Source organism: Phyllobates terribilis, unplaced genomic scaffold, assembly GCF_046119375.1.
Source record: "Phyllobates terribilis strain yellow unplaced genomic scaffold, ASM4611937v1 Scaffold_5__5_contigs__length_657084704, whole genome shotgun sequence".
In the NCBI taxonomy this organism is placed as follows: domain Eukaryota; kingdom Metazoa; phylum Chordata; class Amphibia; order Anura; family Dendrobatidae; genus Phyllobates; species Phyllobates terribilis.
The window spans coordinates 626,989,390-627,007,951 of NW_027362765.1; the positions used below are offsets into that span (position 1 = coordinate 626,989,390).

Here is an 18,562-nt window from a genome sequence, read left to right on the forward strand (position 1 = left end):
TCTTCAAACCATATTTGTAGCTTTTCCTTGTAAATTGTTCCTACAAATGTTAAAATAAGTTTACAGCTAGGGGTAACCATTTCTTTTCAAAGGAGTGCATCCTAGACAGTCAGCAATGATTTAATAGTGTCATACTATATTATGTGTAGGAACATACCCCCAACAGGTTACACCCAATTGTCTATTTATTTATACATTCTTAAGAGGAATAGTACAATGTTGAGTTTTCAGTAAAGATTTTCCAGTATTGATATTTTCTGGGGAACTTTTTGTGGCAGCAGGGTTGTTGGGTCTAAAACTACAAGTCTGCAGTCACTCTATGTGACTGCAGACTTGTGAATTCTCACATTGTGCACACTGCGCGCTCTGAGGATTCGCCGGTGCTAGGAGCAGCGGACATGTGACCACAAGAAAATGATTTGCATATTCCCACATTCAGAGTAGATGGGCGCGTCTTCGCTCAATGCAAGTGTATTGAGTGAAGCCGGTAATAGTTTAGTCGGATTGTGGCTGGGAGCATCCATATCACATTCTTGTTCTCCCGGCACCGGAGAATCTTCACAGCGCGCAGTGCACACAATGTAAGAATTCACAGGTCTGCAGTCACATAGAGTGACTGCAGACTTGTTGTTTTAAACTGGACAACCTCTTTAAATGTATAATTCAAGTGAATAGGAGAAGGTGCAGAAGTCACATGAGCTCTACAACCCCTTCAAAACACTGATTGTTGAGATTTCCAAGAGAATTGGACTATCATGATGTATTGTGGGTGAAATATAAGTAGAATTGGCATTCTTTTTAATACTTAGTTGTAAGATTTTTTTAATCGGTCCTGAATCAAAATATAAGATCTGTTGATCATCTTTGGCCCCGCTTTTGATATCCCCTGCAAACTGTTGATATTTAAAAGTAAAGTTGCAAGCACCAGATCATTTTTGCTGCAGAGGCTGCTACAGGGGAATTGTAGTGATAAATGATAACTTTTTAAATGACTTTTAACATAGAAAACCCTTTAAAAAGATAATCTTTAATAGAAATATTTAAAATCTAACCTCACCTCAAATACTGAATTACATGAATAAAGACATATATGATATGACTGTGACCCATCTATATATTTCTCAGATAGGCTTGGGTCAATTGTCCATCTAGAGGTGTTCTTTTGCTATAATGTTTGGTCATTTAGGACACTAGAGTTTGACCCCATTGTTAGCGTATAAAATTAGATTTGGATCACAGTCATATCATATATGTCTTTTTTCATGTAATTCAGTATTTGAGGTGAGGTTAGATTTTAAATATTTCTATTAAAGATTATCTTTTTAAAGGGTTTTCTATGTTAAATGTATTTATTGACCCTGGGAGGTATCCAATTATTGTGAACTAACTTTTTGAATGACTTAAAGGAAACCTATCACTTCATTCATGTTCCCAAACCACAGACAGCGTGAATCAGAGCCTATTTGCATGATTGCACCAGGTATGTTTTTTTTCTGAAATCCTTCATGGTTTGAAGAGCCAGTTGGGGACTGTAGTCTGGATTCTTCTCTCACTGCTCTAGTGATAGACAGGTTTCATCCTATGTTTGTGGCAGAGATCTGTCAATCACCTGGAGCGGAGCAGGGAGAAGCTGCCTGGAGGTGGCACCTGACTAGTCTCATCTCTCCCTGTATTCCCCAGCCGGATCTTCAAACTATGTTTTCTCTGAAATCTGGAGCATTTTTGAAAAAAAAAATACTTGTTTGTTGACAAGCAGCCAGGACCTGATTCATGTTACCCGTGGTTTGGCCAGCATGCATCGATTGACAGGTTCCCTTTGATTAGCACCTTCTCACTCCAGCTTGATCCTTGCTGTGTTATGATCATGTACCCCAGTAGGGCATGTTAAGAGAGGTTGTCCTGATTATACAACCACTTTAATATTTTACTGAACTGGCAGTTTGCATTCATCTGGAGAAATGTCATAAACTGGATTCACGTCTGTTTTTACATCTACTTGATATAGCACCAGGTTGTGTAACACCAGATTCTCTCTTCTTGCAGTGGGATTTTACTCATCGGTGTTTGGGGTTCTACAACTGCTGTGCCTTTTCACCTGTCCTTTCATTGGATTTGTGATGGACTGGAAGATGAAAGAGACTGATGAAGAGTGAGTCACTGGTCACTGATCAGTGACAATGGATCATATTAATCTATAACTAATTGTGAAATCAGAATGGTATATGTCGTTAGCATTGCAAAAAGTTTCCAGGAATACCGTACAGGTTTATATGCTGAAAATATTCAGCAAACATTGTGACCAGAGCCTTTCAGATCCTCAATAAGTGCTGTGTTACTGTCTTGGGCAGCTTGTCCTGATATTGCAGGATATATACAGTGCTGTACCGCCAATTGCGGCAGGCTACAAAGCCACTATGGGGCCCGTTAGTCGGGGCATCGGACCCCCCACCTGTCATTGCACTTTCAAGTGTGTCGACATCCTGGATGCCGATACAGTTGAAAGCAGTGATGGAGGAGGGAGCCGTCAGCTGATGCTGTCACCTCCATCTTTCTTCCTCGGCATCTGAGGTGTCAGCACAGTGGCCATGATTATGTCACGAGGAGAATGAGGAGGAGAGATGAGTATTGTATTTTTTTTAATTGCGGTGGCTATAGTACTGTATGGAGGACTATGGGGTGTGAATTATACTATATGGAGGACTATGGAGAGTGCATTATACTGCATGGAGGACTATGGGGAGTGCATTATGCTGTACGGAGGACTATGGGGAGTGCAGTATACTGTGTGGAAGACTATGGGGAGTGCAGTATACTGTATGGAGGACTGTGGGGAGTACATAATACTGTATGGAGGACTGTGGGGAATGAAGTATGTAGAATGGAGGACTATAGAGAATGCAGTATACTATATGGAGGACTATGGGGAGTGCAGTATATTGTATGGAGGATTATGGGGAGTGCAGTATACTGTATGGAGGACTATGGGCCGTTTAGTATACTGTATGGAGGATTATGTGATACTGTATGCAGAAATAATGTGAGGCCCATTGTAATATTTGGAGGGTTTTGTGGGAGCCTTTATACTTTATGGAGGGCTATGTGGGGGCGATTATACTGTATGCAAGCAGCTATACAGTGTGAAGGTTTGTGTGGGGTCCATCATATTGTGTTGAGGACTGTGTGGGTGTGATTATATTATTTGAAGGGATAGTGCAGGCCATTATACAGTGTGGAGAGGTGTGGGGCCATTATAGTGCATGTAGGCCCATTATACTGCATGGAGGGCTGTGTGGGGATCATAGCTGGGGAATCATACTGTGTTGGGGTCACTATACTTTGGTCGGAGGAGTTAAGGTGGGGTGCAGTAGGGTCATCATACTGTGCATGTTGAGGGACTGTGGGGTTATCATATAGTGTTTGTGGGGCACTTTTGTTGGCATCATACTTTATGGGTGCAATAAAAGGGAAATCTTGGGCTTCAGTAGGGGAAAAATTACTTTGTAAAGGTTGAAAAGTTGTGAGATATGCTCTTCTGTGACCCCACCGAATATTTTTATAGTTTTTTTGTGGGGGGAGGGGGGCAAAATTCGAACTTCTGCTATGGGGCCCCATTATTTCTATGTACTCCCCTGGGTATATACAGGTGCTTCTCACAAAATTAGAATATCATCAAAAAGTTAATTTATTTCAGTTCTTCAATACAAAAAGTGAAACTCGTATATTAAATAGAGTCATTACAAACACAGTGATCTATTTCAAGTGTTTATTTCTGTTAATGTTGATGATTATGGCTTACAGCCAATGAAAGCACAAAAGTCATTATCTCAGTAAATTAGAATAATTAACAAAAAACACCTGCAAAGGCTTCCTAAGCGTTTAAAAAGGTCCCTTAGTCTGTTTCAGTAGGCTCCACAATCATGGGGAAGACTGCTGACTTGACCGATGTCCAGAAGGTAGTCATTGACACACTCCACAAGGAGAGTAAGCCACAAAAGGTCACTGCTAAAGAAGCTGGCTGTTCACAGAGTGCTGTATCCAAGTATATTAATGGAAAGTTGAGTGGAAGGAAAAAGTGTGGTAGAAAAAGGTGCACAAGCAACAGGGATAACCGCAGCCTTGAAAGGATTGCTAAGAAAAGGCCATTCAAAAATTTGGGGGAGATTCACAAGGAGTGGACTGCTGCTGGAGTCATTGCCTCAAGAGCTACCACACACAGATGTATCCAAGACATGAGCTACAAGTGTCACATTCCTTGTGTCAAGCCACTCATGACCAATAGACAACGCCAGAAGCGTCTTACCTGGGCCAAGGAGAAAAAGACCTGGACTGTTGCTCAGAGGTCCAAGGTGTTGTTTTCAGATGAAAGTAAATTTTGCATTTCATTTGGAAATCAAGGTCCCAGAGTCTGGAGGAAGAGTGGAGAGGCCACAATCCAAGCTGCTGGAGGTCTAGTGTGAAGTTTTCACAATCAGTGATGGTTTGGGGAGCCATGTCATCTGCTGGTGTAGGTCCACTGTGTTTTATCAACACCAAAGTCAGCGCAGCCGTCTACCAGGAAATTTTAGAGCACTTCATGCTTCCCTCTGCCGACAAGCTTTTTGGAGATGGAAATTTCATTCTCCAGCAGGACTTGGCACCTGTCCACACTGCCAAAAGTACCAATACCTGGTTTACACACAACAGTATCACTGTGCTTGATTGGCCAGCAAACTTGCCTGACCTCAACCCCATAGAGAATTTATGGGGTATTATCAAGAGGAAGATGAGAGACACCAGACCCAACAATGCAGACAAGCTGAATGCTGCTATCACAGCAACCTGGGCTTCCATAACACCTCAGCAGTGCCACAGGCTGATCGCCTCCATGCCACGCCACATTGATGCAGTAATTGATGCAAAAGGAGCCCCAACCAATGAGTGCATTTACTAAACATACATTTCAGTAGGCCAACATTTCAGATTTTAAAATCATTTTTCAAGCAGTTGTTGTATTCTAGTTTACTGAGATAATGACTTTTGTGTTTTCATTGGCTGTAATCCATAATCATCAACATTAACAGAAATAAACACTTGAAATAGATCACTCTGTTTGTAGTGACTCTATATAATATGAGTTTCACTTTTTGTATTGAAGAACTGAAATAATTAACTTTTTGATGATATTCTAATTTTGTGAGAAGCACCTGTATTTAGGATATTGGAGAAGGCTTTTTTTTGTCTCTCTGGCTCATGCATAGTAAAATTAACCCTTTCTCTCTGCAGCTAATTTTCATTTTTGCACTTTTTTTCCTCCCCTACTTGCAAGAGCCATAACTTTGCTATTTTTCAGACCACATAGCTGTATCACAGCTTGTTTTTTTGTGGGGCAAGTTGTAATTTTTAATGACCCCATTCATATTACCATTCAACATACTGGAAAACAGGAAAACAATTCCAAGTGTGCTGAAATTGGGAAAAAAATGCAATTCCGCCATGTTTTTTTTTGTTTTGTTTTAAAGGTGTACAATCTGTGGTAAAAGTTACTGTGACTCGTGATTCTCCAAGTCAGTATGGCTTCCATCAACATAAATCTAATGAGGATCTTTTTTTAATGGCACTTCACTTTACAATATAATTTACTAAAAAAGCTAGAAAAATTCCAAGTGCTGTGAAGTGTTGAAAAAATGCAATTCTGTGATTGTTTTAGGTCATTTGCGAGTATTGTGCTGCAAAAAAAACCTGGTAATAGGATCCTCCAGGTCATTACAATTACGCCAATACCAAACTTGTTTAGTTATTTATTGGAGTTGTATAAAGGTTTGTTTTTTTGTGCTTTGAGTGAATGTTTTTATTGTTACCATTTTGCTGTAGGTATCACATTTTGATTGTTTTTTTATTGCATTTTTTAAGGGAATTGCAAGGACCAAAAAATGCTAATGTTAGCTTTTTGATTTTTTTTTTTTCAGCTTTAGTGTTCGCCATATGCAGTAAATCTTTTTATTAGATTAGGCAATTAAGCACACAACCATACCAAATATGTTAGTTAGTTCGTTTTGTTTTTACATTTTGCTATTTTCATTTTTGGAAAGGCGATGATTTAAACTCTTGCATTTTTAACTTTTTATATATTTTTAGAAATGTAAAATGTTTTTTCATTTTTAATTAGTCCCGTTAGGTAACTTGAAGCTGCAATCTCTTCATCGCCTGTGCAATACAATGCGATACAGTAGTATTTCAGTGTATTGTGAAATAGACAATCTTCTATAAAGCCCAACCACAGGCTGGTGTTCATAGGAGATCTTATCTGGAAGACCTAGGAAACATCAAAAGTTCCGCAACTGTCGTGGCAGAATATCGGCACCTTGTAGTCGCATCACTCAGTGTGGTAGTGGCTGTTATCTTGAAGACTTTAAATTGCTAGTCTGATTGCATCACTTTTTGTTGGGAGCCAAGTATGTCACACAGCCAGTATCTACAGTGCATGGAGAGGACCCCATACAGTGATAGCACATACATTTACAGCAGTCATCACAAAAGGGATAAAAGCATAGTTCTCACACTGTGCCAGAACAAGCTGAATTGTCTCAAATTGAGGGAGCAGTCTTGTTGTCCTGACAAGTCAGGGCCATGTCCCGCTTTCTACTCACCCAGTGCCATGTCTTTTCTCAAGGCAGTCTTCATTGCTCCATTGCTCCTTGGGGTGGGGCCAACATCTCTATTCTTTGTACACACTTACATTAATTATTAAATTAATTAATCAATTAATTAATTAAACAGTTCTCTTCTTTTCTTGTGATCTGGTCTCAACAGGATTCAAACGCACAACCTTCATTATTGTGGGCAGAAGCGAAAGCTTTGAGCCACAGTCTGCACTAGCAGAGATTGGAGAATGTTCTATACTTAATGTGCAGGCACTGAAATCACAAGCAAATTATATAGGTATACAGAGATACATCAATAGCAATGTATTTCCATATCCCTGCTCTAGAGGAAACATAAAAGTCAGATTTTTTTTTCATATAAAAGTACTAAAAATAATGAAAAACAATTATAAAAGCGTCATTTTTAATGCACTGTAAAAGCAAAATAATAAACATCACAAATCAGAAAATAACACAGACATATTTGTTGTCCCTGTAATTGTTACAACCCATGCTCATGTGTGACCAACACTCTATTCACTGTCTATGTGATTGGCGCAGATAACTAAGTACAGCTTTTGACCATCTGTGCCCATCCCATATACAGTAAGTATAGCAGTGGTTTCACATGCAACTATCGCTCCATTTACAAAAGGGACTTTGCAGTCGACACCCAGCGATCATTCATTTATCACCTATTTTTTTTCAGCTTAAACAAAGATATTGTAATTTACAAAGATTTTTTTTTGTTTTAATGAAAATGAATGTATATACTGTACAACCCCTGGCAAAAATTATGGAATCACCGGGCTCGGAGGATGTTCATTCAGTTGTTTTAATGTTGTTGAAAACAAGCAGATCACAGACATGGCACAAAACTAAAGTCATTTCAAATGGCAACTTTATGGCTTTAAGAAACACTAAAAGAAATCAAAATAAAAAATATGGTACTCAGTAAGGATAATTTTTTTCAGATCAAGCTGAGGGAAAAAATTATGGAATCATTCAATTCTGAGGAAAAAATTATGGAATCACCCTGTAAATTTTCATTTCCAAAACTAACACCTGCATCAAATTAGATCTGCTCATTAGTCTGCATCTAAAAAGGAGTGATCACACTTTGGATAGCAGTTGCACCAAGTGGACTGACATGAATCATGGCTTCAACATGAGAGATGTCAATTGAAACAAAGGAGAGGATTATCAAACTCTTAAAAGAAGGTAAATCACGCAATGTAGCAAAAGATGTTGGTTGTTCACAGTCAGCTGTGTCTAAAATCTGGACCAAATACAGACAACATGGGAAGGTTGTTAAAGGCAAACATACTGGTAGACCAAGGAAGACATCAAAGCGTCAAGACCGGAAACTTAAAGCAATATGTCTCCAAAACAGGAAATGCACAACAAAACAAATGAGGCACGAATGGGAGGAAACTGAAGTCAATGTCTGGGACCGAACTGTAAGAAACCGCCTAAAGGAAATGGGATTTACATACAGAAAAGCTAAACATAAGCCATCATTAACACCTAAACAGAAAAAAACAAGGTTACAATGGGCTAAGGAAAAGCAATCGTGGACTGTGGATGACTGGATGAAAGTCATATTCAGTGATGAATCGGGAATCTGCATTGGGCAAGGTGATGATGCTGGAACTTTTGTTTGATGGCGTTTCAATGAGATTTATAAAGATGACTGCATGAAGAGAACATGCAAATTTCCACAGTCATTGAGGATATGGGGCTGCATGTCATATAAAGGCACTGGGGAGATGGCTGTCATTACATCTTCAATAAATATCCCATCAATTGAAAGGATGTTTGGGGATGATGACATAATTTTTCAAGATGATAATGCATCCTGCCATAGAGCAAAAACTGTGAAAACATTCCTTGAAAGAAGACACATAAGGTCAATGTCATGGCCTGCAAATAGTCCGGATCTCAATCCAATTGAAAATCTTTGGTGGAAGTTGAAGAAAATGGTCCATGACAAGGCTCCAACCTGCAAAGCTGATCTGGCAACAGCAATCAGAGAAAGTTGGAGCCAGATTGATGAAGACTCCTGTTTGTCACTCATTAAGTCCATGCCTCAGAGACTGCAAGCTGTTATTAAAGCCAGAGGTGGTGCAACAAAATACTAGTGATGTATTGGAGTGTTCTTTTGTGTGTTTGTTTTTCATGATTCCATAATTTTTTCCTCAGAATTGAGTGATTCCATAATTTTTTCCCTCTGCTTGGTCTGAAAAAAATTACTCTTACTGAGTACCACAATTTTTTTCCTTGATTTCTTTTAGTGTTTCTTAAAGCCATAAAGTTGCCATTTGAAATGACTTTAGTTTTGTGCCATGTCTGTGATCTGCTTTTTTTCAACAACATTAAACAACTGAATGAACATCCTCCGAGCCCGGTGATTCCATAATTTTTACCAGGGGTTGTATAATGTCTGATATGTCTACCAAATGAGGACACTTATTTAGCAATGTAGGTCAATTTACTGACAGCTTTATTATCTTTGTATCACAACTTGGAGTGTCAATAAGACTTGCCACTACACACTCTAATACTAACACTGTTCAGTCCCACACATTTTTATTTTATATTTTAAAATTGATTTACTATTACATAATCCCCTTGTGTTCTAACTTATTTTTTTGTTTTTATTTAGGTGTAAGACAGTGCAGAAACTCACCAATGCTACCAGAGCATTTGTTTTCACAAATACAATACTTATTATATTCGGGGTTACGTGTTTGATTAACAATCTCCCATTACAAGTAAGTGATCAAAATGATCATCAGTATGTTAATTCATGTTAAAAACAGTTTGTTTGTTTGTTTTTTTATACTACAGATAATTGTTTATTAGTTAAGATTAGGAGTTTTCTGAAGACAAAATTGTAAAGCGTCCATCAATTGCGGGTAATTCTCAGTATCTGTATTATCCTGTATATATACACTGCACAGTACCACTTCTCCTGTCCTGTATACTGGGGGTAATTCTCAGTATCTGTATTATCCTGTATATATACACTGCACAGTACCACTTCTCCTGTCCTGTATACTGGCGGTAATTCTCAGTATATGTATTATTCTGTATATATACACTGCACAGTACCACTTCTCCTGTCCTGTATACTGGGTGTAATTCTCAGTATCTGTATTATTCTGTATGTACACACTTCACAGTACCACTTCTCTTGTCCTGTATAGTGGGGGTAATTCTCAGTATCTGTATTATCCTGTATATATACACTGCACAGTACCACTTCTCCTGTCCTGTATACTGGGGGTAATTCTCAGTATCTGTATTATCCTGTATATATACACTGCACAGTACCACTTCTCCTGTATACTGGGGGTAATTCTCAGTATCTGTATTATCCTGTATATATACACTGCACAGTACCACTTCTCCTGTCCTGTAAACTGGGGGTAATTCTCAGTATCTGTATTATTCTGTTTATATACACTGCACAGTACCACTTCTGTCCTGTATACTGGGAGTGATTCTCAGTATATGTATTATTCTGTATATATACACTGCACAGTACCACTTCTCCTGTCCTGTATACTGGCGGTAATTCTCAGTATATGTATTATCCTGTATATATATGACGCGCCCCTGGGCCTTCTGTGTCGTGCGGCATCGCGTGCACGGGGGCTTACCCGGAGCCGGATCAGATGGGGGTAGTAGTCTCGTGGCGGTGACCCGGTCCGTGCCCAGGGAGTCAAACTGTGTGGCTGAGTATTAGCAGTAGATGTTGGACGACTACGCCACCCGTTGAATGCAGCTATGGAGCTGCCGCTGCAGGGCAGACCGCTGAGGCCGGTGGTACGATTGTGCAGCGTAGATGGTATAACCCCCAACGGGAGGGGTATGGCCTCAGGGCAGCCGACGTGGATGATGGGGGTAGCAGGAACCACTCAGAGACGATGCGGTGTAGTTCAGGGTCTTTACTGGTGATAAAGATAGACCCTCCTGGAGTACTGGCTAGCGGTCGGGGCCTGGTCAGTCTTTGAGCAGATGGGATCTCCCCTGGCCAGGCGGAGTTGTAGGCCTCCCCAACTAATTGTACTCTTCTGGCTACCTTGCTAGAGGCGGGTAAAAGTAGCCCACGTCCCTGAGTGTACCGTGTGGTGCTCACCCGTATGGCCGGTGACTCGGGGCCTTCTATTGGCTTCCGCTCCACGATGGCGGTGCTGGTCCCACGCGTGTGACCGTGCCTTCGGGTTTCTGGGCCAGAGGACCTGCAATCCCCTGCCGGTCGGTTTCTGCTGCTGGGTAAGGATTAGTCCCCACAGCCTCGGACTCCGGGTCCGGTGATAACTTCTCAGTCAGGGCGAGCTCTGCAGCTGCCAGCCCCTGACTCCTTGTAGCACTGCTCCCACAGAGCTCCTGTTGTTTCTTCCTATGCTGCTTCTCTTCTCTACTCTTGTTCTCTCTCTCTCTGAACTCACTAACCCTGCCTCAGCCCCAGGTTTTTCTAGGGGAAGTCCTTCCCCTCCCAGGACTGGGCAGGAGGTGTGGCATGCATAGGATTCCTGACCAAGAGACCTCCCACCTGCTCTCAGACATAACATTGCATTACTGTGGAAACCAGACCCCTGGGGTGCCACATATACACTGCACAGTACCACTTCTCCTGTCCTGTATACTGGGGGTAATTCTCAGTATCTGTATTATTCTGTATATATACACTGCACAGTACCACTTCTCCTGTCCTGTATACTGGGGGTAATTCTCAGTATCTGTATTATTCTGTATATATATGTGGCACCCCAGGGGTCTGGTTTCCACAGTAATGCAATGTTATGTCTGAGAGCAGGTGGGAGGTCTCTTGGTCAGGAATCCTATGCATGCCACACCTCCTGCCCAGTCCTGGGAGGGGAAGAACTTCCCCTATATAAACCTGGGGCTGAGGCAGGGTTAGGGAGTTCAGAGGGAGAGTGCATCCAGGAGGGCTGACAGGGAGCTGTGGCTCCGGCTGGGCCCAGCTCCTGGGCCATGCCAGAAGTAGAGAAGAGAAGCAGCATAGGAAGAAACAACAGGAGCTCTGTGGGAGCAGTGTTACAAGGAGTCAGGGGCTGGCAGCTGCAGAGCTCGCCCTGACTGAGAAGATTTCTTACCGGACCCGGAGTCCGAGGCTGTGGGGACTAACTCCTACCCAGCAGCAGAATCCGTCAGGCAGGGGATTTCAGGTCCTCTGGCCAAGAAACCCGAAGGCACGGTCGCACGCATGGGACCAGCACCGCCGTCATGGAGCGGAAGCTACTAGAAGGCCCCGAGTCACCGGCCATACGGGTGAGCACCACACGGTACACTCAGGGACGTGGGCTACTTATACCCGCCTCTAGCAAGGTAGCCAGAAGAGTACAGTCAGTTTGGGAGGCCTACAACTCCGCCTGGCCAGGGGAGATCCCATCTGCTCAAGGACTGACCAGGCCCCGATTGCTAGCCAGTACTCCAGGAGTGTCTATCTTTGTCACCAGTAAAGACCCTGAATCACACCGCATCGTCTCTGAGTGATTCCTGCTACCCCCATCATCCACTTCGGCTGCCCTGAGGCCATACCCCTCCCGTTGGGGGTTATACCATCCCCGCTGCACCATCCTTCCACCGGCCTCAGCGGTCTGCCCTGCAGCGGCAGCTCCAAAGCTGCATTCAACGGGTGGCGTAGTCATCCAAGATCTACTGCTAATAGACTCGCCACTTAGTTTGACTCCCTGGGCACGGACCGGGTCACCGCCACGAGACTACAACCCTCAAGAGATCCGGCTCCGGGTAAGCTCCCGCATGCACAACGCAGCGCGACACAGGCCCAGGGGCGCGTCATATACACTGCACAGTACCACTTCTCCTGTCCTGTAAACTGGGGGTAATTCTCAGTATCTGTATTATTCTGTATATATACACTGCACAGTACCACTTCTCCTGTCCTGTATACTGGGGGTAATTCTCAGTATCTGTATTATTCTGTATATATACACTGCACAGTACCACTTCTCCTGTCCTGTATACTGGGGGTAATTCTCAGTATATGTATTATCCTGTATATATACACTGCACAGTACCACTTCTTCTGTCCTGTAAACTGGGGGTAATTCTCAGTATCTGTATTAATCTGTATATATACACTGCACAGTACCACTTCTCCTGTCCTGTATACTGGGGGTAATTCTCAGTATCTGTATTATTCTGTATATATACACTGCACAGTACCACTTCTCCTGTCCTGTATACTGGGGGTAATTCTCAGTATCTGTATTATTCTGTATATATACACTGCACAGTACCACTTCTCCTGTCCTGTATACTGTGGGTAATTCTCAGTATCTGTATTATTCTGTATATATACACTGCACAGTACCACTTCTCCTGTCCTGTATACTGGGGGTAATTCTCAGTATCTGTATTATTCTGTATATATACACTGCACAGTACCACTTCTCCTGTCCTGTATACTGGGGGTAATTCTCAGTATCTGTGTTATTCTGTATATATACACTGCACAGTACCACTTCCCCTGTCCTGTAAACTGGGGCTAATTCTCAGTATCTGTATTATCCTGTATATATACACTGCACAGTACCACTTCTCCTGTCCTGTATACTGGCGGTAATTCTCAGTATATGTATTATCCTGTATATATACACTGCACAGTACCACTTTTTCTGTCCTGTAAACTGGGGGTAATTCTCAGTGTCTGTATTATTCTGTATATATACACTGCACAGTACCACTTCTCCTGTCCTGTATACTGGGGGTAATTCTCAGTATCTGTATTATTCTGTATATATACACTGCACAGTACCACTTCTCCTGTCCTGTATACTGGGGGTAATTCTCAGTATCTGTATTATTCTGTATATATACATTGCACAGTACCACTTCTCCTGTATACTGGGGGTAATTCTCAGTATCTGTATTATCCTTTATATATACACTGCACAGTACCACTTCTCCTGTCCTGTATACTGGGAGTGATTCTCAGTATCTGTATTATCCTGTATATATACACTGCACAGTACCACTTCTCCTGTCCTGTATACTGGCGGTAATTCTCAGTATATGTATTATCCTGTATATATACACTGCACAGTACCACTTCTTCTGTCCTGTAAACTGGGGGTAATTCTCAGTATCTGTATTATTCTGTATATATACACTGCACAGTACCACTTCTCCTGTCCTGTATACTGGGGGTAATTCTCAGTATCTGTATTATTCTGTATATATACACTGCACAGTACCACTTCTCCTGTCCTGTATACTGGGGGTAATTCTCAGTATCTGTATTATTCTGTATATATACACTGCACAGTGCCACTTCTCTTGTCCTGTATACTGCGGGTAATTCTCAGTATCTGTATTATTCTGTATATATACACTGCACAGTACCACTTCTCCTGTATACTGGGGGTAATTCTCAGTATCTGTATTATTCTGTATATATACACTGCACAGTGCCACTTCTCTTGTCCTGTATACTGGGGGTAATTCTCAGTATCTGTATTATTCTGTATATATACACTGCACAGTACCACTTCTCCTGTATACTGGGGGTAATTCTCAGTATCTGTATTATCCTTTATATATACACTGCACAGTACCACTTCTCCTGTCCTGTATACTGGGAGTGATTCTCAGTATCTGTATTATCCTGTGTATATATACACTGCACAGTACCACTTCTCCTGTCCTGTATACTGGCGGTAATTCTCAGTATATGTATTATCCTGTATATATACACTGCACAGTACCACTTCTTCTGTCCTGTAAACTGGGGGTAATTCTCAGTATCTGTATTATTCTGTATATATACACTGCACAGTACCACTTCTCCTGTCCTGTATACTGGGGGTAATTCTCAGTATCTGTATTATTCTGTATATATACACTGCACAGTACCACTTCCCCTGTCCTGTAAACTGGGGCTAATTCTCAGTATATGTATTATCTTGTATATATACACTGCACAGTACCACTTCTCCTGTCCTGTATACTGGGTGTAATTCTCAGCATCTGTATTATTCTGTATATATACACTGCACAGTACCACTTCTCCTGTCCTGTATACTGGGGGTAATTCTCAGTATCTGTATTATCCTTTATATATACACTGCACAGTACCACTTCTCCTGTCCTGTATACTGGGAGTGATTCTCAGTATCTGTATTATCCTGTATATATACACTGCACAGTACCACTTCTCCTGTCCTGTATACTGGCGGTAATTCTCAGTATATGTATTATCCTGTATATATACACTGCACAGTACCACTTCTTCTGTCCTGTAAACTGGGGGTAATTCTCAGTATCTGTATTATTCTGTATATATACACTGCACAGTACCACTTCTCCTGTCCTGTATACTGGGGGTAATTCTCAGTATCTGTATTATTCTGTATATATACACTGCACAGTACCACTTCCCCTGTCCTGTAAACTGGGGCTAATTCTCAGTATATGTATTATCCTGTATATATACACTGCACAGTACCACTTCTCCTGTCCTGTATACTGGGTGTAATTCTCAGCATCTGTATTATTCTGTATATATACACTGCACAGTACCACTTCTCCTGTCCTGTATACTAGGTGTAAAACTTAGTATCTGTATCATTTTGTATATACTGTATACACTGCACTATACAACCTGTCCTGTGCTAATACATAACATGCACATTGCAAACAGTGTGATCTGCTTTCCTGCCACCAGAGTTCTGATCTAAAGGGGCCTTTCAAGAGCTAAAAAACAATTATTAAATCACCTGCTCCAGCTCTCATTGTTCTCCACCCATTTTTGTTTACAAGGCAGCACTGATGATGACAGTAACCAGGACACATCGTCACTGCTACAATGTAAGCAGGGATGTTACAGGTGAAGGTACCATCTTTGTGAATGCTTGGAAGGTGTGCTGTGCGGGTGTGTTTTTTTTTTTTGTAAAGGGAACCTGTCACCTGCATTACAATAGTCCATGTGCTGTGTCTTATAGCTAGTCTGTATTGAAGAGAATGGGTGTGAGCTATAGGAGATAAAATGGTCTCTGGATGACTCTCCACGTGGCTCAGCTCTTCCTGTTGGCCCCATACACTTTGGAAGGAACCTGCAAGACTGTAGTGAGAAGGAACAGGGTGCTTTTGGACCCCCTTTGCAGTGCAGGAATTCCAGTGGTTGGGCACCTGCATCCAACATACTTTTAACTACAGAGTGATTGTGCTAACGGAAAGTAAAGGAATTTCCGAGAACTCATGTAGGTTTTCTTTTGATTCACTATATTACTTTAGTACATATAATGATTTGTATTTAAAATCAATTAATTTATATCTGAATTTATATATTAATTTATTTCATATATTCAAGCAGCTGCGCAAAAAAGCAAAGCTATAAGCCAACTGGGACGACACCTTTCTTTTTTCTACTACAACTGACATTTGATTCTAGTGATTGACTGAGTCCACAGCAAACGGACACTTTCCAATCGGACATCTGATTGTATATCCTGGCATTGCACCACTGAGGTCTTCATGAGACAGTTCCTTTTACCTTTGCAGTACAAAATATACACTTCTAATTATAGTCAATTTACTGTATCAATTTGGTGTATATAAAAATGTATGTGTCAAATCTTTTCCTTTTTGGTAGGAATGTTATACTGACTAACTTCATGTATTTGTTAGATCTTTACATTTATCCTGCATACGATGGTCAGAGGCTTCATCCACTCGGCTTGTGGGGGATTGTATGCTGCAGTGTAAGTAGTCTTTGCCACATAATGTGTATATGTGAAAGTTTTACGGATCTTCACTTTTATTTTTTATGAATAAGAGCAAATAAATGATTCTATATTGCCATCTAGTGGCTGCTTCTGCTATTACAAAAAAAAGATGTAGCTCTCCTTAATGATTTATTGGGTAGACAATAATTTGGAAATTCTATAGAAAGAAAAGTTCTGTTGCCCCCTGAGAATAAATAGTAATCACTTACTCAGCCATCAATATACTCACATTGTATCTTTTACAATTAAAACTAATAACGGTGTGCCAGACGGACACAATTCACAGTCTGATATTTATTTTGAAGGAACAGTTTACTATACATTTAGAAGCTGCATGTGTTCTTCAGTTCTTCTTAGTAGCTTCTTGTAGTAAGGCACCCTGCCCTCCCACCATCTGGAAAGTGCTGATGACTCCTGCGGCTTACAGATGAATTCACAAGGCGCGCTATGTTGCTTTACCTTTATCACATCACTGCATGGAAATAAAAGGTTTTTTTTTTTTTTTTGCTTCAGTGTTCTGTTGCATTGTTGAAAAGACAATGCTGCAGTCATGGTAGAATTATGGCAGAGTTAAGTATATTTATATGTAGTTTTGTTCTGCATCACACTCTGACTTTCACATTCTCCATTTTAGATACATAAGTAACTTACAGTACAGACCAAAAGTTTGGACACACCTTCTCATTTAAAGATTTTTCTGTATTTTCATGACTATGAAAATTGTACATTCACACTGAAGGCATCAAAACTATGAATTAACACATGTGGAATTATATAGTTAACAAAAAAGTGTGAAACAACTGAAAATATGTCTTATATTCTAGGTTCTTCAAAGTAGGCACCTTTTGCTTTGATGACTGCTTTGCACACTCTTGGCATTCTCTTGATGAGCTTCAAGAGGTGGTCACCGGAAATGGTTTTCACTTCACAGGCGTCCCCTGTCAGGTTTAGTAAGTGGGATTTCTTGCCTTACAAATGGGGTTGGGACCATCAGTTGTGTTGTGCAGAAGTCTGGTGGATACACAGCTGATAGTCCTACTGAATAGACTGTTAGAATTTGTATTATGGCAAGAAAAAGCAGCTAAGTAAAGAAAAACAAGTGGCCATCATTACTTTAAGAAATGAAGGTCAGTCAGTCCGAAAAATTGGGAAAACCTTGAAAGTGTCCCCAAGTGCAGTTGCAAAAACCATCAAGCGCTACAAAGAAACTGGCTCACATGAGGACTGCCCCAGGAAAGGAAGACCAAGAGTCACCTCTGCTTCTGAGAATAAGTTTATCCGAGTCACCAGCCTCAGAAATCGCAGGTTAACAGCAGCTCAGATTAGAGACCAGGTCAATGCCACACAGAGTTCTAGCAGCAGACACATCTCATCAACAACTGTTAAGAGGAGACTTTGTGCAGCAGGCCTTCATGGTAAAATAGCTGCTAGGAAACCACTGCTAAGGACAGGCAACAAGCAGAAGAGACTTGTTTGGGCTAAAGAACACAAGGAATGGACATTAGACCAGTGGAAATCTGTGCTTTGGTCTGATAAGTCCAAATTTGAGATCTTTGGTTCCAACCACTGTGTCTTTGTGCGACGCAGAAAAGGTGAACAGATGGACTCTACATGCCTCGTCGTGTCATGACTTTTCATTTTTCATAGTTTTTCACCCTGTATTCTGGAAACATAACATTTTATTTTTCTGTGAATAGACATATACAATCTTTGTCATTTCCTAGATGAGTTGTACTTTTGAATTAATTTAATTAATATTGTATTGTATTATCTTTGTGGGGTCAAATTAAAAAAAAAACAGAATTGCATTATTGTAGCTGAGGCTTTGCCTTTATGGCATTCACTGTGTGATAGAAATGATATGCTAACTTGATAATGTGGAATTGTACGATTACTGTGATAGAAGATGCTATTTTTTATTGTCTTCACCATTTGGATGTATATGATCAAAGTGTGGACATTTACAGATGCAGCAATATAGTGATTTCATTACACAATGGCCTCTTCATGACGCTCCACTGTCATGAAGAGGTGCAGGCTGAGTGTACATGCTTGCGCCTCTGTGAGCAATGTTAAAAAATTCAGTCAGGCGTAGGGAACGGCACAATTTGTTATGAATTAGTCAAGCTGTGGCGTTAGGCCCCTGCCGCGCCCCGTCCCACC

The 18,562-nt window shown here is 41.0% G+C and overlaps 1 protein-coding gene across 2 annotated transcripts in view; it reads left to right on the forward strand.

Moving 5' to 3' along the window:
* Nucleotides 1–18,562, forward strand: part of SLC43A1 (solute carrier family 43 member 1) — a 241,742-nt gene that overhangs the window by 190,533 nt on the left and 32,647 nt on the right. For both annotated transcript variants that reach the window (XM_073686132.1, XM_073686133.1), the window contains exons 11-13: nt 2,044–2,149; nt 9,286–9,394; nt 16,302–16,375. In XM_073686132.1, the coding sequence (XP_073542233.1) occupies nt 2,044–2,149; nt 9,286–9,394; nt 16,302–16,375 (289 nt within the window). The remainder of the gene's footprint in view (nt 1–2,043; nt 2,150–9,285; nt 9,395–16,301; nt 16,376–18,562) is intronic.